This window comes from Anomaloglossus baeobatrachus, chromosome 3, assembly GCF_048569485.1.
Source record: "Anomaloglossus baeobatrachus isolate aAnoBae1 chromosome 3, aAnoBae1.hap1, whole genome shotgun sequence".
Taxonomy (NCBI): domain Eukaryota; kingdom Metazoa; phylum Chordata; class Amphibia; order Anura; family Aromobatidae; genus Anomaloglossus; species Anomaloglossus baeobatrachus.
The window spans coordinates 57,515,572-57,538,938 of NC_134355.1; the positions used below are offsets into that span (position 1 = coordinate 57,515,572).

At 42.9% G+C, this 23,367-nt stretch overlaps 1 protein-coding gene across 1 annotated transcript in view; it reads right to left on the reverse strand.

Annotated features, from left to right (window-relative positions):
- Positions 1-23,367, reverse strand: part of SRBD1 (S1 RNA binding domain 1) — a 342,086-nt gene that overhangs the window by 100,696 nt on the left and 218,023 nt on the right. The window contains 1 exon segment of the mRNA XM_075338030.1: positions 5,354-5,436. Coding sequence (XP_075194145.1) covers positions 5,354-5,436 — 83 coding nt within the window.

Genomic DNA, 23,367 nt, shown 5'->3' on the forward strand with positions numbered 1-23,367 from the left:
TTAGGGTCCCGGTGTATTAGATATCACCTTGTTGCTGGTTACCAGGATCACGTGCATTGGCCGATACATAGCTAAATATTTATTTTTTTCAAATATTCCTATAGCAGTAACGCAATTTATTGTTAGCATTCTAGAGTGCAGCTATATGTGTTTTTGTAGCTATATTGTGTTTTCAGCTAGCACCTGTTCACACCTGTTGGATGTGCGGGTCAGTCTTTTTAATATATTTGTAGAAATATAGCACCGCACGACCATCTCTACCCTCACCTACTGTATCCTCACCCATCCCTTGTAGACTGTGAGCCCTCGTGGGCAGGGTCCTCTCTTCTCCTGTACCTGTCTGTGCCGTGTTTTGTTTATGATTATTGTACTTGTCTGTGTTTACCCCTTTCCACATGTAAAGCGCCATGGAATAAATGGCGCTATAGTAATAAATAATAATAATAATTTGGACTTCAGTAGATTAGCACAAAACCAATCAGAAAATTTGTTTTGCATCGAATGAATTTGGTGTAAATCAAATCTGTCGTAATGGAATTAACAATAAGGCCGGGGCCACAAGGGGCACTAGTGCGATCCCCGGCACAGAGGAGGGGTGGGCCAGTGCTGAGGAGGGGCGGGCCAGTGCGGCGGATGGGAGGGATTTTATCTCCCTCTCCTCCATTCTCGCACTGCACTCGCGGTACACTGGTGTACTGCGAGTGCAGTGCGATTTTTCTCTCGCCCCATACACTTGAATAAGTGTGAGAGAAAGAGTCTTGCATTACACCCGCAGCATGCTGCGACTATTTTCTCGGTCCGATTAGGGCTGAGAAAATAATCGCTCATGTGTGCTGACACACAGGCTAATATTGGTCCGAGTGGAATACGATGTTTTATCGCACTCCACTCGCACCGTTTTTCTCGCCGTGTGTCTTAGGCCTCAATCTTATATTCTCCTCTCCTGTGCCTTCTCCATAACCCCCCTCACCGGTGCTGGTTTCATCCTACATGATGGCACGGGGTCTTGTGAAGAAATCTGAGGACTATTGAGAGTGGTATGAGGATGGACAAGGAGGTTTTTTTGTTTCTTTTCTAACTCCTTTCTGATAAATATTTGTTATTGGGAAATTTCTAAAAATGTGATTACTTACAAATCTATCTGCTGATCTCTAGGATCCTCTTTACAGGCTGTGGACACTTTTGCCACATACATTCTGTAGTTTACCAAAAAAAGGGCCAAATCTGACTATACTGGGGCCTGTAACTAGAAAGCTCGTGAATATCAGATCCTAAAAAAAAAAATGGTAGTTTTTTTTTCCAACAAAGCTGATTTATTTTATTCCACCTTACAGAAATTTTTAAAAAATTGTTGTAAATTGCTTTTTTTATACTTTTTTTTTCCTTCCCATTTGTTTGTTTAATAAACAAAACTCCGATTAAAATAGTGAGTGCGAATTATAAAAACAAGCGTCTGCTCCCCATAATAACACATCATTGCCCAGTAATAATTTATGGGTTCACATGTTCATTAGTAAAAACAGAACATGTGCAGATCTCCAAAAACCACATGACCGCCGATGTTTTTCTACGATGGACTGTAAAATCAAAGTCCCCTCTATGTATTCTTGAAAGGGTCACATTCATCAATAGCTCGGAGTCCTGAAAGCTTCAATATTGCATTAACAAAATTAATAACCCATGTGAACAAGTATGCCATTTAAATGCTACAAATGACCGGTGTGTGTATATACATATAATAAATATGTTAACAACTGTGTGGGATTATATAGAAGTGTCCGGCCATTAATCAATTAGCATTAGCCAGCCTCACCACGATATCACGTCTACACTGAAACCAGATATCGATGGCAAAAGTACACAGACTGAAATAAATTATATAGACATCCGGTGTCTGAACTAGATCCGATTACTGAAGAGATAATATTCATGTCAAAATATTAGAAAAATAAAAGTTTGAACCATCTCCCTTTTCTCCAGCAGCTAATAAAAATTTTTTAAAAAAATGATATTGGAGATTCTGCAAAATATTAAATTAGTAAACTTATGAAAAAAGAAAAATTAAACTGTCGGAATTCACGTTAGTCGCAATGCCATATAAAGCATTCAAAGTATAATAAAAAGTAAAAGTTCAAATCGTTCCCCTTTTTTCCAGTTACTAATAAAAAAAAAAATAATAATAATTATATCGGAAATTTTGCAAAATATTAAATTATTAAACTTATGAAAAAATAAAATAAAAATTAAACTGTTGGAATTGACGTTTGTCAGTCGCAACGCCTCCTTTGAAAATAAATAAATAAATATGCAATAAAAAGCAAATCAAAGCATAATAAAAAGTTCAAATCATCCCCTTTTCTCCAGTTACTAATAAAGAAATTTTTAAAAAATTGATAATCGGACATTCCGCAAAATATTAGATTATTAAACCTATGAAAAAAATAAAAATTAAACTGTAGCAATTGACATTTGTCAGTTGCAACGCCTCCTTCAAAAAAAATGCCATAAAAAGTAATCAAAGTATAATAAAAAAATAAAATGTCGAATCATCCCCATTTTCTCCAGTTACTAATAAGGAAATTAAAAAAAAATATATTGGAGATTCGGCAAAATATTAAATTATTAAACCCATGAAAAAATAAAATTTAAACTGCCGAAAATACCTCCTTTAAAACAAATGTAATAAAAAGCAATCAAAGGATAATAAAAAATAAAAGTTAAAATCATGCCCCATTTCTCAGGTTACTAATAAAGAAATAAAAAAAAATTACAGATTACAAAAAACATTAAAATTATTAAACCTATAAAAAAATAAAAATTAAACTGCAGGAATTGACATTTGTCGGTCGCAACACCTACCGTATTTTTCGCTTTATAAGACGCACTTTTGTTCCCCCAAATTTTGGGGGAAAGTAGGGGGTGCGTCTTATAAGCCGAATATACGGGGGGGGGGTTATATATATACACACTGCAGGGTCCAGGGGAGGTGGGGGCGCTGCTGGGGGCAGGTGAACGCTGCGGCGGCAGCTTTGATCTCCTGCTCCCGCTCATATAATATGAATGGCCGCTGTCCATCTCCGGTGGTGCTGAAATCGCACGCAGTGAGGGGCTGGGGGAGCGGTGCATATTAAATGAGCCTGTGTCCCACTGTGATGGCACATGCTCCCCCCTGTGTTAGATATGGCCCCCAGGCTGCTGCTCATCCTAAAATAAAAAAGCTTTACTTACCCCTGCAGCGTTTCTCCCCGTGTCCCTGCTTCCACTGTGATCAGGCACGCAGAGAGCTCAGCCTGCTGTGCCGATCACATGACCGCACCGAGAACCAGGAAGTAGAGGAAGAGAAGCACGGAGGGAGACAGGAGGGAGACAGGAGGGAGATCAGAGCTGGAGGAGGTAAGGAAAGAGTGTTTTATTTTACTATGGGCAGCATCCTGGGGGCGATATCTAACACAGGGGGACTTGTGTGATCTATAAGGGCCATGGGCAGCACTATGGGGGCGATATCTAACACAGGGGGACTTGTGCGATCTATATAGGGGCCATGGGCAGCACTATGGGGGCGATATCTAACACAGGGGGACTTGTGCGATCTATAGGGGCCATGGGCAGCAGCATGGGGGCACTATCTAACACAGGGGAACGTGTGCAATCCATAGGGGACCATAGGCAGCACAGGGGAATGTATGCAATCCATAGGGGGCCATAGGCAGCACAGGGGAACGTGTGCAATCCATAGGGGACCATAGGCAGCACAGGGGAATGTATGCAATCCACAGGGGGCCATAGGCAGCACAGGGGAATGTATGCAATCCATAGGGGGCCATAGGCAGCACATGGGAACGTGTGCCATCACAAGGGGGCTATATTCAATATAAGGGGGCCATATCCAGATTAAGGAGGCTAATTTTAGGATGGGGGGCTATGAGGGACATATACCCTATATGATTTGTTAGATGGACACTGGCATTATAAGATGGACCCCATTTAACATTAAAAAAAAAAATTCTCTTTTCCTTCACCAAATTTGGGGGTGCGTCTTATAATCAGGTGCGTCTTATAAAGCGAAAAATACGGTACTTAAAAAAAAAATGCAACAAAAAGCAAACAAAGTATAATATGTGCACAAGATTTCCATCAAAACTACAGGTCATAATGTAAAAAAAAAAAAAGGTAAAAAAGGTACATAGATGGAAAAATAAAAGTATTGGGTTTCCAAAAATGATGACAATCCAATATTTTTTGCTTTAACTTAATCCTGAATTATTTTTAACTACATACACACATATATACACACATATATATATATATATATATATATATATATATATATATATATACACACACACACACATACACACACAAGCTTCCATATACATACATACGTATATATTTAAAAAATAACAAAAATACGATATATATTGTGTGTATAAAGAACTACAAAAGCCTGGTAACGCCTCCATCTTACCAACCTATTGACCCAGAATCATATCGCCAGGTCATTTTTACAGCAAACTGAACATCGGATTTCTGCAATGGTGGAATTGGGGGTTTGGGGTTCTTTACTATACTTAAATTGTTTTTTCTCCCCATTTTCCTGGACATTATATGGAAAAAAACTACAGCTTGCCCCAGAAAAAACGAGCCTTCATATGGTCATGTGAATGAAAAATTAATTACTTTATGACTCTCGGAACAGGTGAAGAAAAAAAACAAAGTTCAAAACTGAATATAGGCAGCGATGGTAAGGAGATAAATATTTACAAGAAATATATCTTTTAATTTCCAACTTAATCACCTTTTTTTTTTTTGCTGTGCAAAGCACAGGTAGAATAGATATAATTATTGCTATATCTAATAATAATAATAATTATTTTAATTTTATTTAAGCTGATCACAAGCGATTATTGTAAAAATAAAAATCTGCATTCTTCCCTTCAAAGACAAAGCGATACAAGCTTGGATGACGACTGATGAGACGTATAAATGTCTTTGAACTGTGAAACCTCGGAATATCGGGTTACAAACCCAGACTTGTCATTTTAATAGATTATTAATTGGTCTGTGTGCAAGCCTGGTTATTTTTATTAGACCTTTTCTGTAAATTATACTATTAAAAAAAAAGGATTACGGTATACAAATCAAAATTGAAATTTCAGAATATATTTTAACATTTTGTAAATATTTTTTTCAAATGCACTAAGTATAAAAATGTATATGATATTTATATATTATATTTATTTATTATACTTTTCTATTACAAAAATGCATTAAATAAAAAGTTTGATACTTTTCTGTTATACCTTAAACATTTTGCCGCTGAATTACAAAGATCAAACAGTTGGCATAGCCTTACCTGGTACATGCCGACGCCAATGTGTTTGGGCTCAATTTTCACCAGCTCAGCTAAGGGGTCTTGTACACGTCTTGCAATGGAAACTGAAAAAGAGAATAGACACGAAATTTTATGCAAGGGAAACTTGTAGCAGATAATTACGGCTGATTGTGATCCCCGTGTTCAGACTGCGTAATGTCATATTGATGAAGAAGAGTTCAAGGAGACAAGTTGGTAACACCGTGGAGTGATACCTGCGAAACGTGCTTGTCACAATGTCCGAGCCTGTTCCGACCGTCGTATCAGTATTTCAGTCTTGTAAGTCACTCCACTTTATAAATCCAACAGGATTGTCTCACAATGAGTTTTTGGGGTGTTTTTGATACTTTTGCTGTGCAAAATATTACACACTTTACAGTGACAACAAAATAGATGAGATTTATAGAAATCTTGTGCTCACTTTTCCCTTTTTTTTTTTTTTTTTACACTGCGTAATCTGACTTTTGGTGCATTTTTTTTTTTAAATCCACAACATGACAATTTCTCTTTCTGTGGATACAGTGAGTTTTAGGTGCAGATTTTCTCCATAGAATTGAATTAGATGCAAAAAATCTGCAAAGAAAAAAAAAAAAAAGAAGGCACGTGTTTTTAATGTGCTTCAGCTGTGGAAACGCACTACATACGAATGTACCTCGAATATAAGGCCTAGGACACACGACAAGTAAAATCGGACAAGTGGAATGCGGTAAAATCGCATTCTACTCGGACCAATGTTACTCTATCAGGCAGTTCCCATCCGTGATTTTTGTTCTCAGGTGGAATTGCACAGAGAAAGTAATTGCAGCATACTGTGAGTGTCAGTGAGAGCAGTGTCACTCGCACCCATACAAGTCTATGGGGGTGAGAGAAATATCGGACTGCAGTCGGATGACATCAGAGTGCAGTGCGATATACACATCAGCTGACAATGGAGGAGATGGAGAGATTAATTGTTCCCTCTCCTCCACAGCTGAGATCCGATCGCAGGATCGCATCACAGTATAATGACACTCGGCTTGTGCTCGCAACAGAGCAGGAGTCAAGGGTCATTAGCATCTCGCATCAAATTCCATATGTTTGTGTGGCCCTACCCTAACTATCAATAAAGTTTTAGAAAAGCCAAATTCAAAGTAGTAAAAAAAGGCAACTTATTTTAAAATATGACATGCCAAAAATAGACAAAAACTACAGCATGTAAAAAAAATGCAAAAGCACAATGGAAAAAAAAATACAAGTAACCTAATTTGCCAAATAGATGCAGAAATTCTGCAACATCAAAAACTCACCTAATACTTATCATGGGAACATAGACTTAAAGGGAATTTGTCAGTAGAATCAAACCTCCTCAACCGTCTATATAGACATGTAGGTCAGAGGAAGCTGAATAATGATACCTTGATATCTGTGATCCGATGTGAATTTCTCTGGAATAAAGGCTGTTTTATACGAAGCGACGTCACAGGTGTCCAATAGAAGCGGAGAGGAGGAGAGCAGCCGCATTATCGACACACCCACCTCGTTGCCAGAGGATGCAGGTAAGCTGTTCGTCGTTCCCGGGGTGTCACACGTAGCGATGTGTCCTGCCTCAGGAACGACGAACAACCTATGTCCACAACGACCAACGAGATTTTGAAAATAAACGACGTGGAAACGATCAACGATAAGGTGAGTATTTTTGATCGTTAACAGTCGCTCAGAGCTGTTACACGCAACGACGTCACTAACGACGCCGGATGTGCGTCACGAATTCCGTGACCCCGACGACATATCGTTAGATATGTCGTTGCAAGTAAAGCCCCCTTTAGACATTTTTCTGAATATGTAAATGAGCTGTTAAGATCTATGGGCCGGACATAGATCTCCCTGAGAATCTGCTTCTAGAGCATATTCTAAATGAAAGAAGGAATTACCAGTGTGAGACATGTAATGACTGACAGTCTGCTCTCCTGATGTACATGTCTCATGCTGGTAATGTGCTTTTTTATTTATAATAATAATAATAATTGTTTTAGCAGCATTTATTCCATGGCGCTTTACATGTGAAAAGGGGTATAAATAATATGGATAAGTGTCTAGATTCTCACACTCTTTCAGTTGGCATTTCCTCTTCCTCAGCATACTATCAGCACTATTAGTGCTGGAACTTCCTCTTCTCTCACTTCCCAGCATGCATTGCTCCTACCATTAAAGTATTGCTTGTCTGCCCTGAGCTGAAAGCCCATCACTCTGAGACGCCTTTTTGTAGTTTAAAAAAGACAGGCGAGTAGAAGCAGATACAAAGCCCTGACCCCACTTCATGTAATCCGTCTTAGGGTCTTTGTCAATACAGACGGATTACACTTTACAACAAGCAATGCATAGAAAGTGATACAGAAGCCAGACATCTAGTGACCAGCGCTTTGGAGTTATATTTCAGATACGACAACCTAATTTTTTATTTATTAAAGTGATTTGCAGAAGCACAAAGGAGTCTGAAATATAAAGTTATTCGCTATAAGGCTATGTGCACACGTTGCGTAGTGGCCCTGCAGAAATTTCTGCAGCGATTTAAAGAGCACACGTGCGCTTCAAATCGCCGCAGAAACAGTCCGTAATGGAAAAAAAAAAAAAAAAAAAGCCGATTTCATGCGCTCTGACTGCAGCCCCTCCCATAGACAAGGCGGGGGGTGCAGGCAAAGCGCCGGAAAGAAGTGACATGTCACTTCTTAGAACGCGCGCTCCGGGCAGCAGCAGAAGCGCTGCACTCTAATACGCCACGTGCGCACGTCTCCTGCACAATCTCCATAGATTATGCTGGGGACGCAAGACGCATGCAGTTACGCAATGTGCGCACATAGCCTTATTGTCTGCAAGGATCTGTCACAAATGATTTGTAGCCTGCAGCATTGAGAACGTATCACGGTTGATGGTCCAGGTTTAGGGGTATTCTCATTGCCTAACAGATTTTTGGAAGTTACACACTACTGGATATAGGATTAATGGACTGTTTCAATACTATGATTTTCAAATTTAAAGCCATTTGTAAAAAAAAAAAAAAAAAAAGAAAAAAAAAAAAAAATCAAATTATTTATTTTTTCCACTAAATACTAATATTTGTTGAACCCAACTGATCATTCAAAGGTTATTTACTGGAAATAAGCATTTTAGGTGTCAGGATAATTTAGGGGAAAATGTCCACTTGGAATTGCCATCTGCTGGGTTAGACGAAGGTTTAATCCAACACAGTAGATATGGTTCGAAGCTGGTCATTACCTTCATACATAGCAAGACCAGTCATAATAGTAAAAATAAAAATCCTGGACCGTCTGGCCACTAACTGAATGACCACCAGCAGGGTTTTTCACCTATATAGTATATACGTACAAATGTCGCGCCCCAGGGCAGCCGAGCTGCTCAGATCCGGGTGGTCCGTGGCTCGAGGGGTCTGGACCCGGGGGCACCAAACAGTTTTTAAATGAAAAGGGAAAAAATAATAAAAATAGACCGACTATGCCACTCGCGGTGCGTGGCCAGGGATAGTAGGGCCGCTGCTGCCAGTCTTCCCTGGGGAGTGATGGATGGGGCAGCATGGATGGTGGAGCCCTCCATGAGCAGGGCTTTCCCCACAGGGATAGGTAAGGTTTAACGTGGAGGCGCAGCGCAAAAAAACAGTCCAAACAGGGAAGTGAAGTTTGGTTGCTTTACTTACAGCTGGGTTCGCACCCTGGAAACGTGCTGGACCTCAGGTGCGCCCGAGTCCACTATAGCTGTGCCAGCCAACCTACTAATCATCTGTATTTCCCCTTGGGTTTAAACACTCAAATTTTTCCTGGACTTGTGCTGGTGATATTATTCAGCTCATCCAAGCTCTGGATGCAAGCAAGTGCCTTGTTCTCATCTGTTTTGTGGCTCCTGTAATCTTGCTGAACTTCTACCTGAGTCATCTGTGGATAAGTAGTTCATGCATTTTCCCTGTGTGTCCTCCTTGTGTCTTCTTTAGTGTTTAGTGGGGTTGGCGAATTGCTCAACTCAACCGCTCCTTATTTAGGACTCAGCACTAGGGAGACCTAGGGTCAGGTATCCGGCTTGGCACATAGGTGTGGAACCTATCTAGGGTGGGGAGGGACCCCAGGGACCAGTGGTAGGTTCGGTCAGTGGCCACCAACTCCTTTTTCCCAAAAACACAGGGTTTCCCTTCCCTTTCGCAGTTTGCTTTGTACTTCCCCGTACCTAGCATGACACACACTGGGGGAGCCGTCTGTCAATCAGTGTGACGTCGGCTCTTCCGCCCCGTCTACAGAGCAGACTGGATGAGAAGACACCGCTCTGTTGTCACAATGTCAGCGAAAGCCACTGAATCGCCGGCAGCAGTCTGTGACTGGTCTGTGCCGGTAAAGATCAGCGGTGGGTGGAACAGTCAGGTAGGAAGCAACTACCTACCTGTTAGTGCTTAGGCACTTTTTGATATACCCTAGAAGTTAGACAAGGTCAAGGTTAAGGTTAAAGTGACATATACAAAAAGGAGGGAGGAAAAAAAAAAGTCAGCTCACCCCTCTGTCCAGATCCTTAGTACACAGATGCCCTGGCAAGAAGCAGCATCATAGTAGGAAGGAAGATCCAGCGATAAATAGGACAAGATTCCCAAAAAATATTAAAACTTCATTTTTATTGTGTAAAAGTTGAAATCGGCAACATGACCATGTATTAAGAACAAAAAAAAAAGGGAAAAAAAAATCAATGAATTTTTGGTTGTAAAGGCCTGTACGCATTTCTATTTAGCCTTATTCATGGTTCCATGGATAAGGCTCTGCTGAAATGTGTAGGCTTCAGGTCTTTACAACGGCCAGTAAGATGAAGGCGCTACCAGGCTTTTGTAGTTCTTTATATACACAGTACATATATTACTTTTTAAATATATACGTATGTGTATCTACCTATATATATCTACCTATATATATATATATATATATATATATATCTCTCTATCTCTCATATATATATACTTGATTTGATGTGATGTGTTCTTATGCCTGATGGTCCTGAGGAAGGGAGCTGAGACTCCAGAAACGCGTAGACCTGTGCAAAATAAAGATCCATTAATCTGAATACCTGAGAAGTGATCATTGGCGCGGCTCAAAAAAACCCTATTTTCCTCTATTGTTCTCTGTTAAGTAAATATAGCTTGCGGTTTTAATTCTTTTTATATTAATATAGCTTTACAAACTTGGATGGACCCTGGTGTGCATTTCCATGCATGATATGGGCAATAATCACGATAAAATGGAAGCCTTCTGTCCTCTTCCTCTGCCATTGTACGTTACAACGTGTATTGATTAGAATAAGGGCTACGTTGCATATTACTATAGCCAATGGGCCATTGACTATAAAGCAGCTAATGTCTGTAGGGAATGATAAATATACATGTCAAGCAGTTAATAAACTGAGTTTTTGGCCCTTTTTTTTAAAGTTATGTGATGATCGAAACCTAACAGTTAGTTATAACATTTTATTCATCAAAACCTGAGCAATCAAATCTAAAACTCATCTTGGAACTCCTGACCGAATGTGTAGCAATTTTAAAAGTACAAATATGCTTAAACAGGAAAAGATGTGAATAAGGAATTTAAGGTGCCACAATATACAGAAGAAAAAAAAAACACATTATGGCCCGAAAAACCTATAACCCTAAATTAATTTCACAAGGTTCCTGTACATCGGCTGTTCCACATGAAATCCAATTCAAACAAATAAGAGTCTTGTCACGTGTTGGAATCCATGATTAATAAAGTGTTCCATTAAAGAAATCCCTATGTGCAATATCTGTTCTAATCCAAAACTAAGAGCTCTGTAGGATATTTGGAAAAATCAATAAATAAGCAAAACCCAGGAACTTTTACACTTTCCTCCTATTGTGTAAGCAACGAGCGGTTTTATTGTGCAGTCTACGGTCCATCAGTTCGTAGCGTTTCAATGCGTTGTGACTATGGGGGAACGTATGAATTGTTCTAAACTTTACCAGATGTAAGATGATGTTAGATTAAGTTATTTAGTGTGTGCTACATGATTTTAGATTACGTTAAATTAGCATGTGTAGAAGGAGAGCGCAGTAATGTGAGCGGTTCCAGCTCGTACAAGGCTGAGCTCTTTAACCCTTTAACATGAATAACGCAAAATGCTCCTCATCCAAGACAGATCTTCACAGAAGGACACACAAAAATATTTGTTTCTCAAAAAATTAGATAAAATTCAGACAATAATTAGCCTCAAGAATGAACTGTGAACTTCTATACCTAATAATATTCCCCACATCAACTGCTTTATGCGTCCTTAAAAATCCCATGCAAGGATGTATTTCATGATCCATCAAACATGGACAAAGTCAAAATTTGGCTTAAAGGGAACCGGTCACCACTTTTTTGGCCTATAAGCTGCAGCCACCACCACCGGACACTTATATACAGCATTCTAACATGCTGTATATAGGAGCCCAGGCCGGGGGTATAACATAAAAATCACTTTATAATACTTACCTAACGGTCGCACGGTGGGCCTTATGGGTGTCTCCATTCTCCGGTGCCGACGCCTCCTCTTTCAGCCATCTTCGTCCTCTTTCTGAAGCCTGTGTGCATGACGCAGCTACGTCATACACACTCGCCAATCCTGCGCAGGCGCACTACAATACTTTGATCTGCCCTGCTCAGGATCTGAATGCCGGCAAGTGTGGATGACGTCGGACCCGTCATGCACCGCGGCTAGATAAGTAGGAGAACAAAGATGGCCAAAAGAGGTGGCACCGGCGAACGGAGACGCCCCATATATCCAACCGTACGACCGTTAGGTAAGTATTATAAAGTGTTTTTTTACGCTAAACCCACGGCCTGGGCTCTTATATACAGCATGTTAGAATGCTGTATATCAGAGCCCGGTGGTGGGGACTGCAACTTATAGGCCAAAAAAGTGCTGACAGGTTCCCTTTAAAAAATGTTCTGTGGAAATACCCAGTATTTAGCAAGATCAAAGGCCAGCATTTTAGTTTTTTATCATTGTTGGAATGTATCGTTTTTCACTATTGACCTGACACTTGTGTATAAGGGAACTTTCACAATGACTATGGGATAGCAGGACACTGGGGCTCCTACGCTGACCCTCAAGCTAGGGGGCCCTAAAGCTCAGGGATACTTTTAATGGTGGAGAGACTTGTGCCTCCTTCCTGGCCCTGCTCCTGACCAGTCCTAATCTTATTGACTCTCCCCCTCCTCCAGGGAAAGATGGGACAAGAGGGAGATGAAACCCACAGAAATAGACAGACAGGGGAAACCAAAACTGTTACTCAGCATAGACACACAGAGGAATAAGACAAAAAGATTAGGAGGAAAACAGGAGCAAGAAGGAATTATATACAAGGAAAAAGAAAAGTCCAGCTCACTGATCAACTTTGCTGGTATATCCTGAAGTCCTGCGCACGGAATGGTCTGGCCACCGGCAATGTATAAGAAAAGAGGAAAAATCCAGCGCTGAAGAGTTGAATTAAAAGTCCATATTTTATTTGTGAAAATATTAAAATCCAGCAAGTTAGGCTACATCATCAAGGGACCGACAGAACCACGCGTTTCGACGCTCAGGTCTTAATCATGTTCTGATTGAGATCTGAGCGTCGAAACGCGTTGTTCTGTTGGTTCCTTGATGATATAGCCTAACTTGCTTGATTTTAATATTTTCACAAATAAAATATGGACTTTTAATTCAACTCTTCAGCGCTGGAGTTTGCCTCTTTTCTTATTCAAGAAGGAAGCATCTCCAAAACTGCTCCAAGAAAAAACAAACACTTTCACCAGAAAGTATGGGACACCAAAGATCATAGACCAAAATATAAGAACCTATAGCTGGCATGGGTAGAAGATTTCATCCAGTATAAACAGGAGGGGATCAGGTGTGATTGGTTTCCGCACCACATGTGATCAAAGGAGCCTCACAAGCAGACTAGCAGAGATTATTTCTTGCTAGCCTGCCTATGAATCAGCACACAGCAGGTTGATGTCAGAGTCTGCCTGTGTTGTTCCCACACACTAGAGAAACCATTGGGCAAAGTGTCAGAATCTGCAATGTGAACAGAGACCGACGCCACCATGACAGTCAGCGAAGTTTGTGCAAAACTCTGTGTGGCAAGAACTGTATATACCTAATATACTTCTATTATTAGTATGGCTCTATTAGAATGTCTGACCAGAAAATGTTTGTTCAAATCAGGTTTTGGGATTAAAAGTATTTTTTTAAATATATTAGCAATGTTTTTTTTCCATATCACAATCTGTATTAAAAAAATCAAAATTGGAAATCTTTCAATTTTCACACCGGCCAATGGGGCATTTCTAGACTCATACTTCCTGTTCTTTCAGTAACAAGTACGCTAATATCAACAGACTGTGATTCTATTCTTTTCATTGAAGCATCTAATTAGCGTGTGCAAAGGTCAAGGTAGAGGAGCAGGAGCTGAGAAATTACCTATTGAGATTGGTGAATCCTTTGTAATCATCCGTGTATCAAGGTGTTGACGGTCATTGTAATCCTGCCTCTGATGACAAGAAAACTGCTGTAAACTCTAAGGGGTGCTTCACACACAGCGAGCTCACTGCCGAGATCGCTGCTGAGTCACGCTTTTTGTGACGCAGCAGTGACCTCATTAGCGATCTCGCTGTGTGTGACAATGAGCAGCGATCTGGCCCCTGCTGCGAGATCGCTGCTCGTTACACACAGCCCTGGTTCGTTTTCTTCAAAGGCGCTCTCCCGCTGTGACACACAGATCGCTGTGTGTGACAGCGAGAGAGCGACAAATGAAGCGAGCAGGGAGCAGGAGCCGGCGTCTGACAGCTGAGGTAAGCTTGTAACCAAGATAAACATCGGGTAACCAAGGTGGTTACCCGATATTTACCTTAGTTACCAGCCTCTGCAGCTCTCACGCTGCCTGTGCTGCCGGCTCCGGCTCTCTGCACATGTAGCTGCTGTACACATCGGGTTAATTAACCCGATGTGTACAGCAGCTAGGAGAGCAAGGAGCCAGCGCTAAGCAGTGTGCACGGCTCCCTGCTCTCTGCACATGTAGCTGCATTACACATCGGGTTAATTAACCCGATGTGTACTGTAGCTAGGAGAGCAGGGAGCCAGCGCTCAGTGTGCGCAGCTCCCTGCTCCCTGCACACACAGCTAAGCGGTGTGCGCTGGTAACTAATGTAAACATCGGGTAACCATACCCGATGTTTACCTTAGTTACCAGTCTCCGCAGCTTCCAGACGGCGGCTCCGTGCAAGCGCAGCGTCGCTTGCACGTCGCTGCTGGCTGGGGGCTGTTCACTGGTCGCTGGTGAGCTGTCAAACAGGCAGATCTCACCAGCGACCAGTAGCGATGCACTGGTCGGATCGCTGCTGCATCGCTAAGTGTGAAGGTACCCTAAGGCTTTGTGCACAGTCCGTTTTTAAACCATTATGAGTTTTTTAAGTGTTATTTTGTAACAAAACTGCATGTAAACCCTTATGCCAACAAAGTCAATGGGAATTCTGAGGTTTTGTGGACACATTGATGTTTTTTACCTTTACAGATTTGCAGCAGAAAATAAACTGCAGCATGTCAATTCTTTCAGTGTTTTTGCCAGGGTTTTTCCACCTAAATGCATATAAAAAAAAAAAAAAAACACATTGGAAAAACGCATTCCAAAAAAACGCATTAAAACACTGGAAAGTCGTCAAAAACGCGTCCAAAATGCACTGAAGAAACACGTTGTTTTCCAGCCAAGAATTGCAGATTTGGTGCAGCACACACATGGTCTAGAACTCTAAAGCCTAAAATTGCCCCAAGGGCCAGTGTAAGAATTGCAAAATTTCCAATTTTGTTTTGTCAATACAGATTATGATACATAAAGAAAAAACAATTACCAGCATTGTTGAGACATACATTTAATACAAAAATCTGGTATAAAAAGGGGTAATTTTCTGACGATTGTTTATATATATATATATATATATATATATATATATATATATACATTGTGAGGTAGCGTCGTCGGCTGCGCTGCAGAAGACACGGGATCCAGGCACCAAGGTTCACAGCACACGGTTTATTATCCAAAGAAAAGTCCATAATAGTACATATGTGCCTTTCCGGCAGAGAACTCAGGGAGATGTGATCACTCCCTCACACCCGGCACACCTGCCCTCGTTCCTGTTACCTTTTAACCCTTCCTTCAACCTGTAGGGAAACAAGATTAACACTGGAGTGGAGTTGTTTTCTATCATGGAGTGAGCACAACCGGGGCGAGACATACCGGCCGTCATAGATAACCCCGGTCACAGTCTCACATATCCCCCCCCTCAGTTCAAGCGTGCGGGGTTGAACTCCTGCCATCATACACGGGCCGCGGGACAAGGCATCGGCGTTGCCCTGCAACCTACCGGCCCGGTGTTCAACCGTAAACCGGAAGTTCTGCAGAGAAAGGAACCACCGGGTAACCCGGGCATTCCGTTCCTTGGCGGACCTCATCCAGACCAGCGGAGAGTGATCCGTCACCAAGCGAAACTGACGTCCCAGCAGGTAATAGCGTAGGGACTCCAAGGCCCACTTAATCGCCAGGCACTCCTTCTCCACTACGCTATAATTCCGCTCGGGAGGGGTGAGCTTCCTACTTAAGAAGGTGACGGGGTGTTCCTCCCCCTGAACCACCTGAGACAGCACTGCCCCCAGGCCGACCTCCGAGGCGTCAGTCTGTACTATGAACTCCTTCCGGAAATCAGGGTTTACAAGAACGGGCTGTCCGCACAGGACCCCCTTCAGGGCCCGGAAGGAGTCCTCGGCCTGCGGAGTCCAACGCACCATGACGGACTTCTTACCTTTGAGAAGGTCCGTCAAGGGGGCTGATAGTCCCGCAAAATCTTTTACAAACCTCCTGTAGTACCCCACGATACCCAGAAAGGCCCTAACCTGCTTCGTGGTCAGGGGTCTAGGCCACTTCTGGATCGCCTCAACCTTGTTAATTTGCGGCTTAATCACTCCTTGGCCTATTACGTAGCCTAAGTAGCGGGCTTCCGTGAGTCCCAACGCACATTTCTTGGGATTGGCTGTCAATCCGGCTGTTCGAAGCGCGTCCACCACCGCTTGTACCTGTTCCAAGTGGGTCTGCCAATCGGAGCTGTAAATAATGATGTCATCAAGGTACGCTGATGCATACGCCTGGTGGGGTTCCAGCACTAAGTCCATCAACCTCTGGAACGTGGCCGGAGCGCCATGTAACCCAAAAGGCAAGACAACATAGTGGAAGAGACCCTCCGGCGTAACAAAAGCGGTTTTCTCCTTGGCGGACTCCGTCAGTGGCACCTGCCAGTACCCCTTGGTCAGGTCGAGCGTGGTAAAATATCGCGCCTGTCCCAGCCTATCAATCAGCTCATCCACCCGGGGCATGGGGTAGAGATCGAACTTGGATATTTCGTTCAATCTCCTAAAGTCATTGCAGAACCTTAAGGAGCCATCGGGTTTTGGTATTAGGACAATAGGACTAGCCCATTCACTTCGGGATTTTTCGATGACCCCCAGGCGTAGCATTGTCTTCACTTCCTCTGATATGGCTTGTCTTCGAGCCTCCGGCACCCGGTATGACTTCAGGCGTACCTTCAGGTGAGGCTCGGTGACTATGTCATGTCGTATCAGACTGGTCCTACCCGGCAACTCGGAGAAGACATCGGGGTTCTGCTGAACCAGCCGTCTGGCCTCTCGCCTCTGTTGCTTGGTGAGGGCTTCTCCAATCCTTACTTCTGGTTCGTCCTCTCCGGCGGTTGCTGGAGCCGGGTTTGAACGACCCGAAGAGGAGGGAGATGGGGGAAAATCAACCATCAGGCTTTCCCGTTCCTGCCAAGGTTTTAATAGGTTGACATGGTATATTTGTTCAGGTTTCCGCCTACCGGGCTGCAATACCTTATAGTTGACCACCCCGACTTTTTCCTTTATCTCATAGGGGCCTTGCCACTGAGCCAGGAATTTACTTTCCGCCGTGGGGATCAATACCAACACCCGATCCCCGGGTTTAAAGGTCCGCACGGTGGCTTGTCTATTGTAGCGGCCGCTTTGCGCGGCCTGAGCCTCCTGTAAATGCTCCTTCACAATTGGCATGACCGCGCTTATGCGGTTCTGCATTCCTAAAATGTGTTCAATCACACTTTTATGGGGGGTGGGCTCCTGCTCCCAGGTTTCTTTTGCCAGGTCCAACAATCCCCGGGAATGTCGCCCGTATAACAATTCAAAAGGCGAAAACCCCGTGGATGCCTGTGGCACCTCTCGTATGGCAAACATCAAATAGGGAAGCATCATATCCCAGTCTTTCCCGTCTTTGGAGATCACCCTTTTGAGCATGGTTTTCAGGGTTTTATTGAATCGTTCTACTAACCCATCCGTCTGAGGATGATACACAGACGTACGCAACTGCTTGATCTGGAGTAGCCGGCATAGCTCTTTGGTCACTTTAGACATGAATGGGGTCCCCTGATCCGTAAGGATCTCCTTGGGCAACCCCACCTGGCAGAACACAGCAAACAACTCTCGAGCTATAAGCTTCGCCGCAGTATGTCTGAGAGGTATCGCCTCTGGATACCGGGTGGCATAGTCAACGATCACTAGGATATGCTGGTGCCCTCGAGCAGACTTTACGAGGGGCCCCACCAGATCCATCCCTATCCGTTCAAAAGGGACTTCTATAATGGGTAACGGTACCAACGGACTGCGAAAGTGGGTCAGGAGTGCGGTAAGCTGAAACTCCGGGCAGGTTTCGCAGAACCGTTTTACCTCCCCAAAGACCCCGGGCCAATAGAACCTTTGCAATATTCGCTCCTGCGTTTTCTTGACCCCTAGGTGACCACTCATCAGGTGTTTATGAGCCAAGTCGAGGACCCGCCGGCGATACGGCTGGGGCACCACCAACTGCTCTACCCCTACGCCCCGTATTTCATCTACCCGGTAGAGTAAATCCTGCTTAAGAGCGAAATGGGGGTACCTTACCTGGGCACCAGGCAGCTGTGCCACCCCGTCAACTACTGTCACCCGACTCCGGGCATGTATTAATGTAGGGTCCTGGAGTTGGGCTGTCCCAAACGTATCCGGGGACGCCTCCAACTCCGGGATGGGCTCGACCGTCTCAGCCTCTCCTGCCAATACCTCTAGGGGCGACCTATCAGGTTCACATTCTGTCCCTATCATGGTGACCCCTACGGCAGGCGTCCCGGATTCAGGATTGTAGGGCTCAGGTCCCGGACTGACCAATATCTGAGGGGACTTAGGAGGTCCCTTCCATAAAGTCCAAAAATAGGGTAGATCCCTTCCTAGGATCACATCATAGGGAAGAGTATTAATAAGTCCCACCTCATGTTGCACCTGACCGCAAGGTGCTGTGATGGTGACTATCCCCGTGGGATAGTCTCGGCGGTCCCCATGTATGCAAACCACCCCCACGGTACGTCCTGTGGCCTTTACTTTAGCCCTTAGGGTTGATCGCACGAGGGTCACTAAGCTTCCGGAATCCAACAAGCCTGTAACCGGACATCCATTCACCTGAATTTGGCACAAGTGGGGCTCAGTCTCTGGGTAGACCAGGTCAGCGGTACACACCACCTGAGCATACATTGAACCCCGCCGGGTAACCCCACAATCCATGGGCTCCGTGGTGAGTGGACACTGGGCTTCCATATGTCCCACCCGCTGGCACCGCCAACATCTAATAGGGAAGGACACCCCCTTGACGAGTTGTCGTTTAGGGTACATAGTTTTCCGGACCTCAGGGACGGAGGGTGCGGCCTCAGACGGGACGGTAGCGGACCCCCGCACCGGTGTCAGCGGTGGGTCCTTGGCCCTAGGCTTGGAGGGGCCGGACCGACGGGCTGTACGCAAAGTCTCAGTGTCCCGTATCAAGTCCTGCGTAGCCACATGCCGCTCTACCAGGCATACTAATTGGTCCAGGGTACTTGGGTCGCCCTGTCCAACCCACCGTTGAATGGTGACGGGTAAAGTGCGTACAAAACGGTCAACAACTACCCTTTCTACCATTTGCGCCGGGCTCAGAGTGTCAGGCTGCAACCACTTCTTTACGAGATGCAACAAGTCATAGGCCTGTGAGCGTACGGGTTTGGCTTCCTCATAGAACCACTGATTTACCCGCTGAGCCCGTATATAGGTATTCACCCCCATCCGAGCAAGTATTTCGGCTTTCAGGGTTGCATATTCTAAGGCGTCCAAATATGCTTTTTGGGGCTCCCCCGTCAGATAGGGCGACAATACCTCAGCCCACTGGGGGGTCGGCAGTTTTTCCCGATCGGCCACCCGCTCAAACACCGGCAGGAACACTTCCACATCATCCCCCGGGGTCATCTTTTGCAACGCTTGTCTCAGCGCTTTCCGGACGCTGCTGACGTCACCCGGTCCCGGGGTTGTTGCTGCCGGTCCGGCCCGGATCGACTTGGCCAGGAGGACCATCTGTTCTTGGTGCCTCTGTTCCTGCGATTTCAAGGATTGGAGTATGTGTGCATTGGTCTGCTGCTGCTGTGCATTAGCCTGAGCCAAATGCTTTAGTATGTCCTCCATGGCGTCGCCGGGTTTGGGCTGTAGTATAGCCGCTTGAATCCAGGACATGTGCTACCGGGTCACCAGAAATGGAAGCTACACCTCACCGGCTGTCATGCCCGCCGATTCTCCACCATATGTGAGGTAGCGTCGTCGGCTGCGCTGCAGAAGACACGGGATCCAGGCACCAAGGTTCACAGCACACGGTTTATTATCCAAAGAAAAGTCCATAATAGTACATATGTGCCTTTCCGGCAGAGAACTCAGGGAGATGTGATCACTCCCTCACACCCGGCACACCTGCCCTCGTTCCTGTTTCCTTTTAACCCTTCCTTCAACCTGTAGGGAAACAGGATTAACCCTGGAGTGGAGTTGTTTTCTATCATGGAGTGAGCACAACCGGGGCGAGACATACCGGCCGTCATAGATAACCCCGGTCACAGTCTCACAATATATATATATATATATATATATATATATATATACACATACATACAGTGCCTACAAGTAGTATTCAACCCCCTGCAGATTTAGCAGGTTTACACATTCGGAATTAACTTGGCATTGTGACATTTGGACTGTAGATCAGCCTGGAAGTGTGAAATGCACTGCAGCAAAAAAGAATGTTATTTCTTTTTTAATTTTTTTTTTTTAAATTGTGAAAAGTTTATTCAGAGGGTCATTTATTATTCAACCCCTCAAGTCCACATGAGACACCCAAAGAACCTAGATAACTTGGAGAAGATCTGCATGGAGGAGTGGGCCAAGATAACTCCAGAGACCTGTGCCGGCCTGATCAGGTCTTATAAAAGACGATTATTAGCTGTAATTGCAAACAAGGGTTATTCCACAAAACATTAAACCTAGGGGTTGAATAATAATTGACCCACACTTTTATGTTGAAAATTTATTAAAATTTAACTAAGCAACATAACTTGTTGGTTTGTAAGATTTATGCATCTGTTAATAAATCCTGCTCTTGTTTGAAGTTTGCAGGCTCTAACTTATTTGCATCTTATCAAACCTGCTAAATCTGCAGGGGGTTGAATACTACTTGTAGGCACTGTACAGTTTATATTTTTTATATATATATATATATATATATATATACATATATACATACATACATTTTATATATATATGTATATATATATATATATATATATATATATATATATATATATATAGAATGTATGTATCTATGTGTATATATTATATATATAGCCAGTGAACTGCTTCTGCATGATTAGCTGAGCACTTTTGCCCGATGCTTCAAGCGTTAGGTAGAGCTCTAAGACCTTGATCACTAATATAGTACAAATGGTTTTTAACAGTCTGTAAAACAAAAAAAAAATTATGAGGAAAATAAGTATTCGATCCTCTGCAGATCTTGCAAATTTTCCCAACTACAAAGAATGGAGAGGTCTATAATTTCTATTATAGGTACACTTCACCTGTGACAGACAGAATCCAAAAGAAAAATCCAGAATATCACATTTTAAGATTTTTAAATAATTAATTTGCATTTTATTGCATGAAGTATTTGATCACCGACCAACCAGCAAGAATTCTGGCCCTCACAGACTTGTTATTTTTTTTTTTTTTCAGAAGCCTTCCTACTCTCCCACTCCTAACTCTCCACCATGACCAAGACCAAAGAGCTGTCTAGGGACACCAGAGACAATTGTAGAACGCTGGGATGGGAATCAGGCCATTAGGCAAGCAGCTTGGTAAGAAAACAACAATTATTAGAAAATGGAAGAAATACAAGATAATTGTCATTCTTACTCGGTCTTGGTCTCCATACAACATCTCGCCTTGTGTGATAAGGATCCTAAGGTCAGGAATCAGCCCAGAACTACATGGGAGGACCTGGTCCATGACCTGAAGAGCACTGGGGTCTCAGTCTCAAAGATTACCATTAGTAACACACTACGCGGTCCTTGATTAAAATCCTGCAGGGAACAAAAAGTCCCCCTGCTCAAACCAGCAGATGTCCAAGTCTTTTGAAGTTCACCAATAACCATCTGGATGATCCAGAGGAGACATGGGAGAAGGTCATGTGGTCAAATGACACCAACATAAAACTTTTTGGTATCAATTTCACTAGCTGTGTTTGGGGGAAGAAGACGAATGAGTACAAGCCCCAAAAAACCATCCCAAATGTGAAATATGTGATTGGAAACATTGACTTTGAGGGTCCATTTCTGCAAAGAGGGCAGGTCAACTGCACCATACTGAAGGGAGGACAACAAACTCCTTCCCTCAGTAAGAACATTAATGGGTTGTGGTTGAGTCTTCCAGCATGACAATGACCCGAAACACACAACCAGGACAACTAAGGAGCGGCTCCATAAGAAGCATTTGAAGTTCCTAGAGTGGCCTAACCAGCCTCCAGACCTGATCAACATAGAAAATCTTTGTAAGAGCTAAAACTCAATGTTGTCCAGCAACAGCCCCGAAACCTGAAAGATCTGGAGAATATCTGTATGGAGGAATGGGACAAAATCTCTGCTGCAGTGTGTGCAAACCGGGTCAAGATCTACAAGAAACGTCCGACCTCTGTAATTGCAAACAAATGTTTTTACCAAATATTAAGTTCTAGTTTTCTATTGTAGCAAATACTTATTTCATGAAATAAAATGCAAATTATTTAAAAATCATACGTGTTTTCTAGGTTTTTGTTTCTTTTTTTAATTTTGTTAATTTTGTCACAGTTGAAGTGTACCTACCATAAAAATCACAGACCTCTCCATTCTCTGTGGTGGGAGAACTTGCAAAACAGTCAGTGTATCAAATACTTATTTTCCTCACTGTGTGTGTGTGTATAATATATATATATATATATATATATATATATATATATATATATACACACACATACAGTAACGGGAAATAAGTATGTGTTATACACACACTGTGATATGACAAGCTAAAGCATAGCAATGTTTTAAAATATTGACTTTCAAGCTCCATCTTTCACCATCCACTACAGCTTTCAGGGTGGGACTACCTTCATTTTATAGACAGACAAATTGGCTATCTCATACCTAAATTTGACTTGCAACTATTTAGCACACTATATATTTTGTTACATATATTTTGAGCAAAACGGTAACAAAAAAAAAATTACATATATATAATATATATATATATTTTTGTTACCGTTTTGCTCCTGGTGTTTGAAAAATCTTTTTTTTTTTCCATGTGTACTACCAATTACAACTTGTTCTCATATTCCCTAATAGCTCAGTGTGTTATAAGGTTGATTCCGAAGTGAAAGGGCACTGGTTCAAATCAAGGAGCAGCCATGATGATAATTTCCCAAGAAAAGAGAAACCGCATCATCTAGCTCATTAATGGCAGTCTCTTGGCCAAGAAAATTTACAAACTGCATCATGTAGGAGCCATGACAGGTGGAACAATACGAA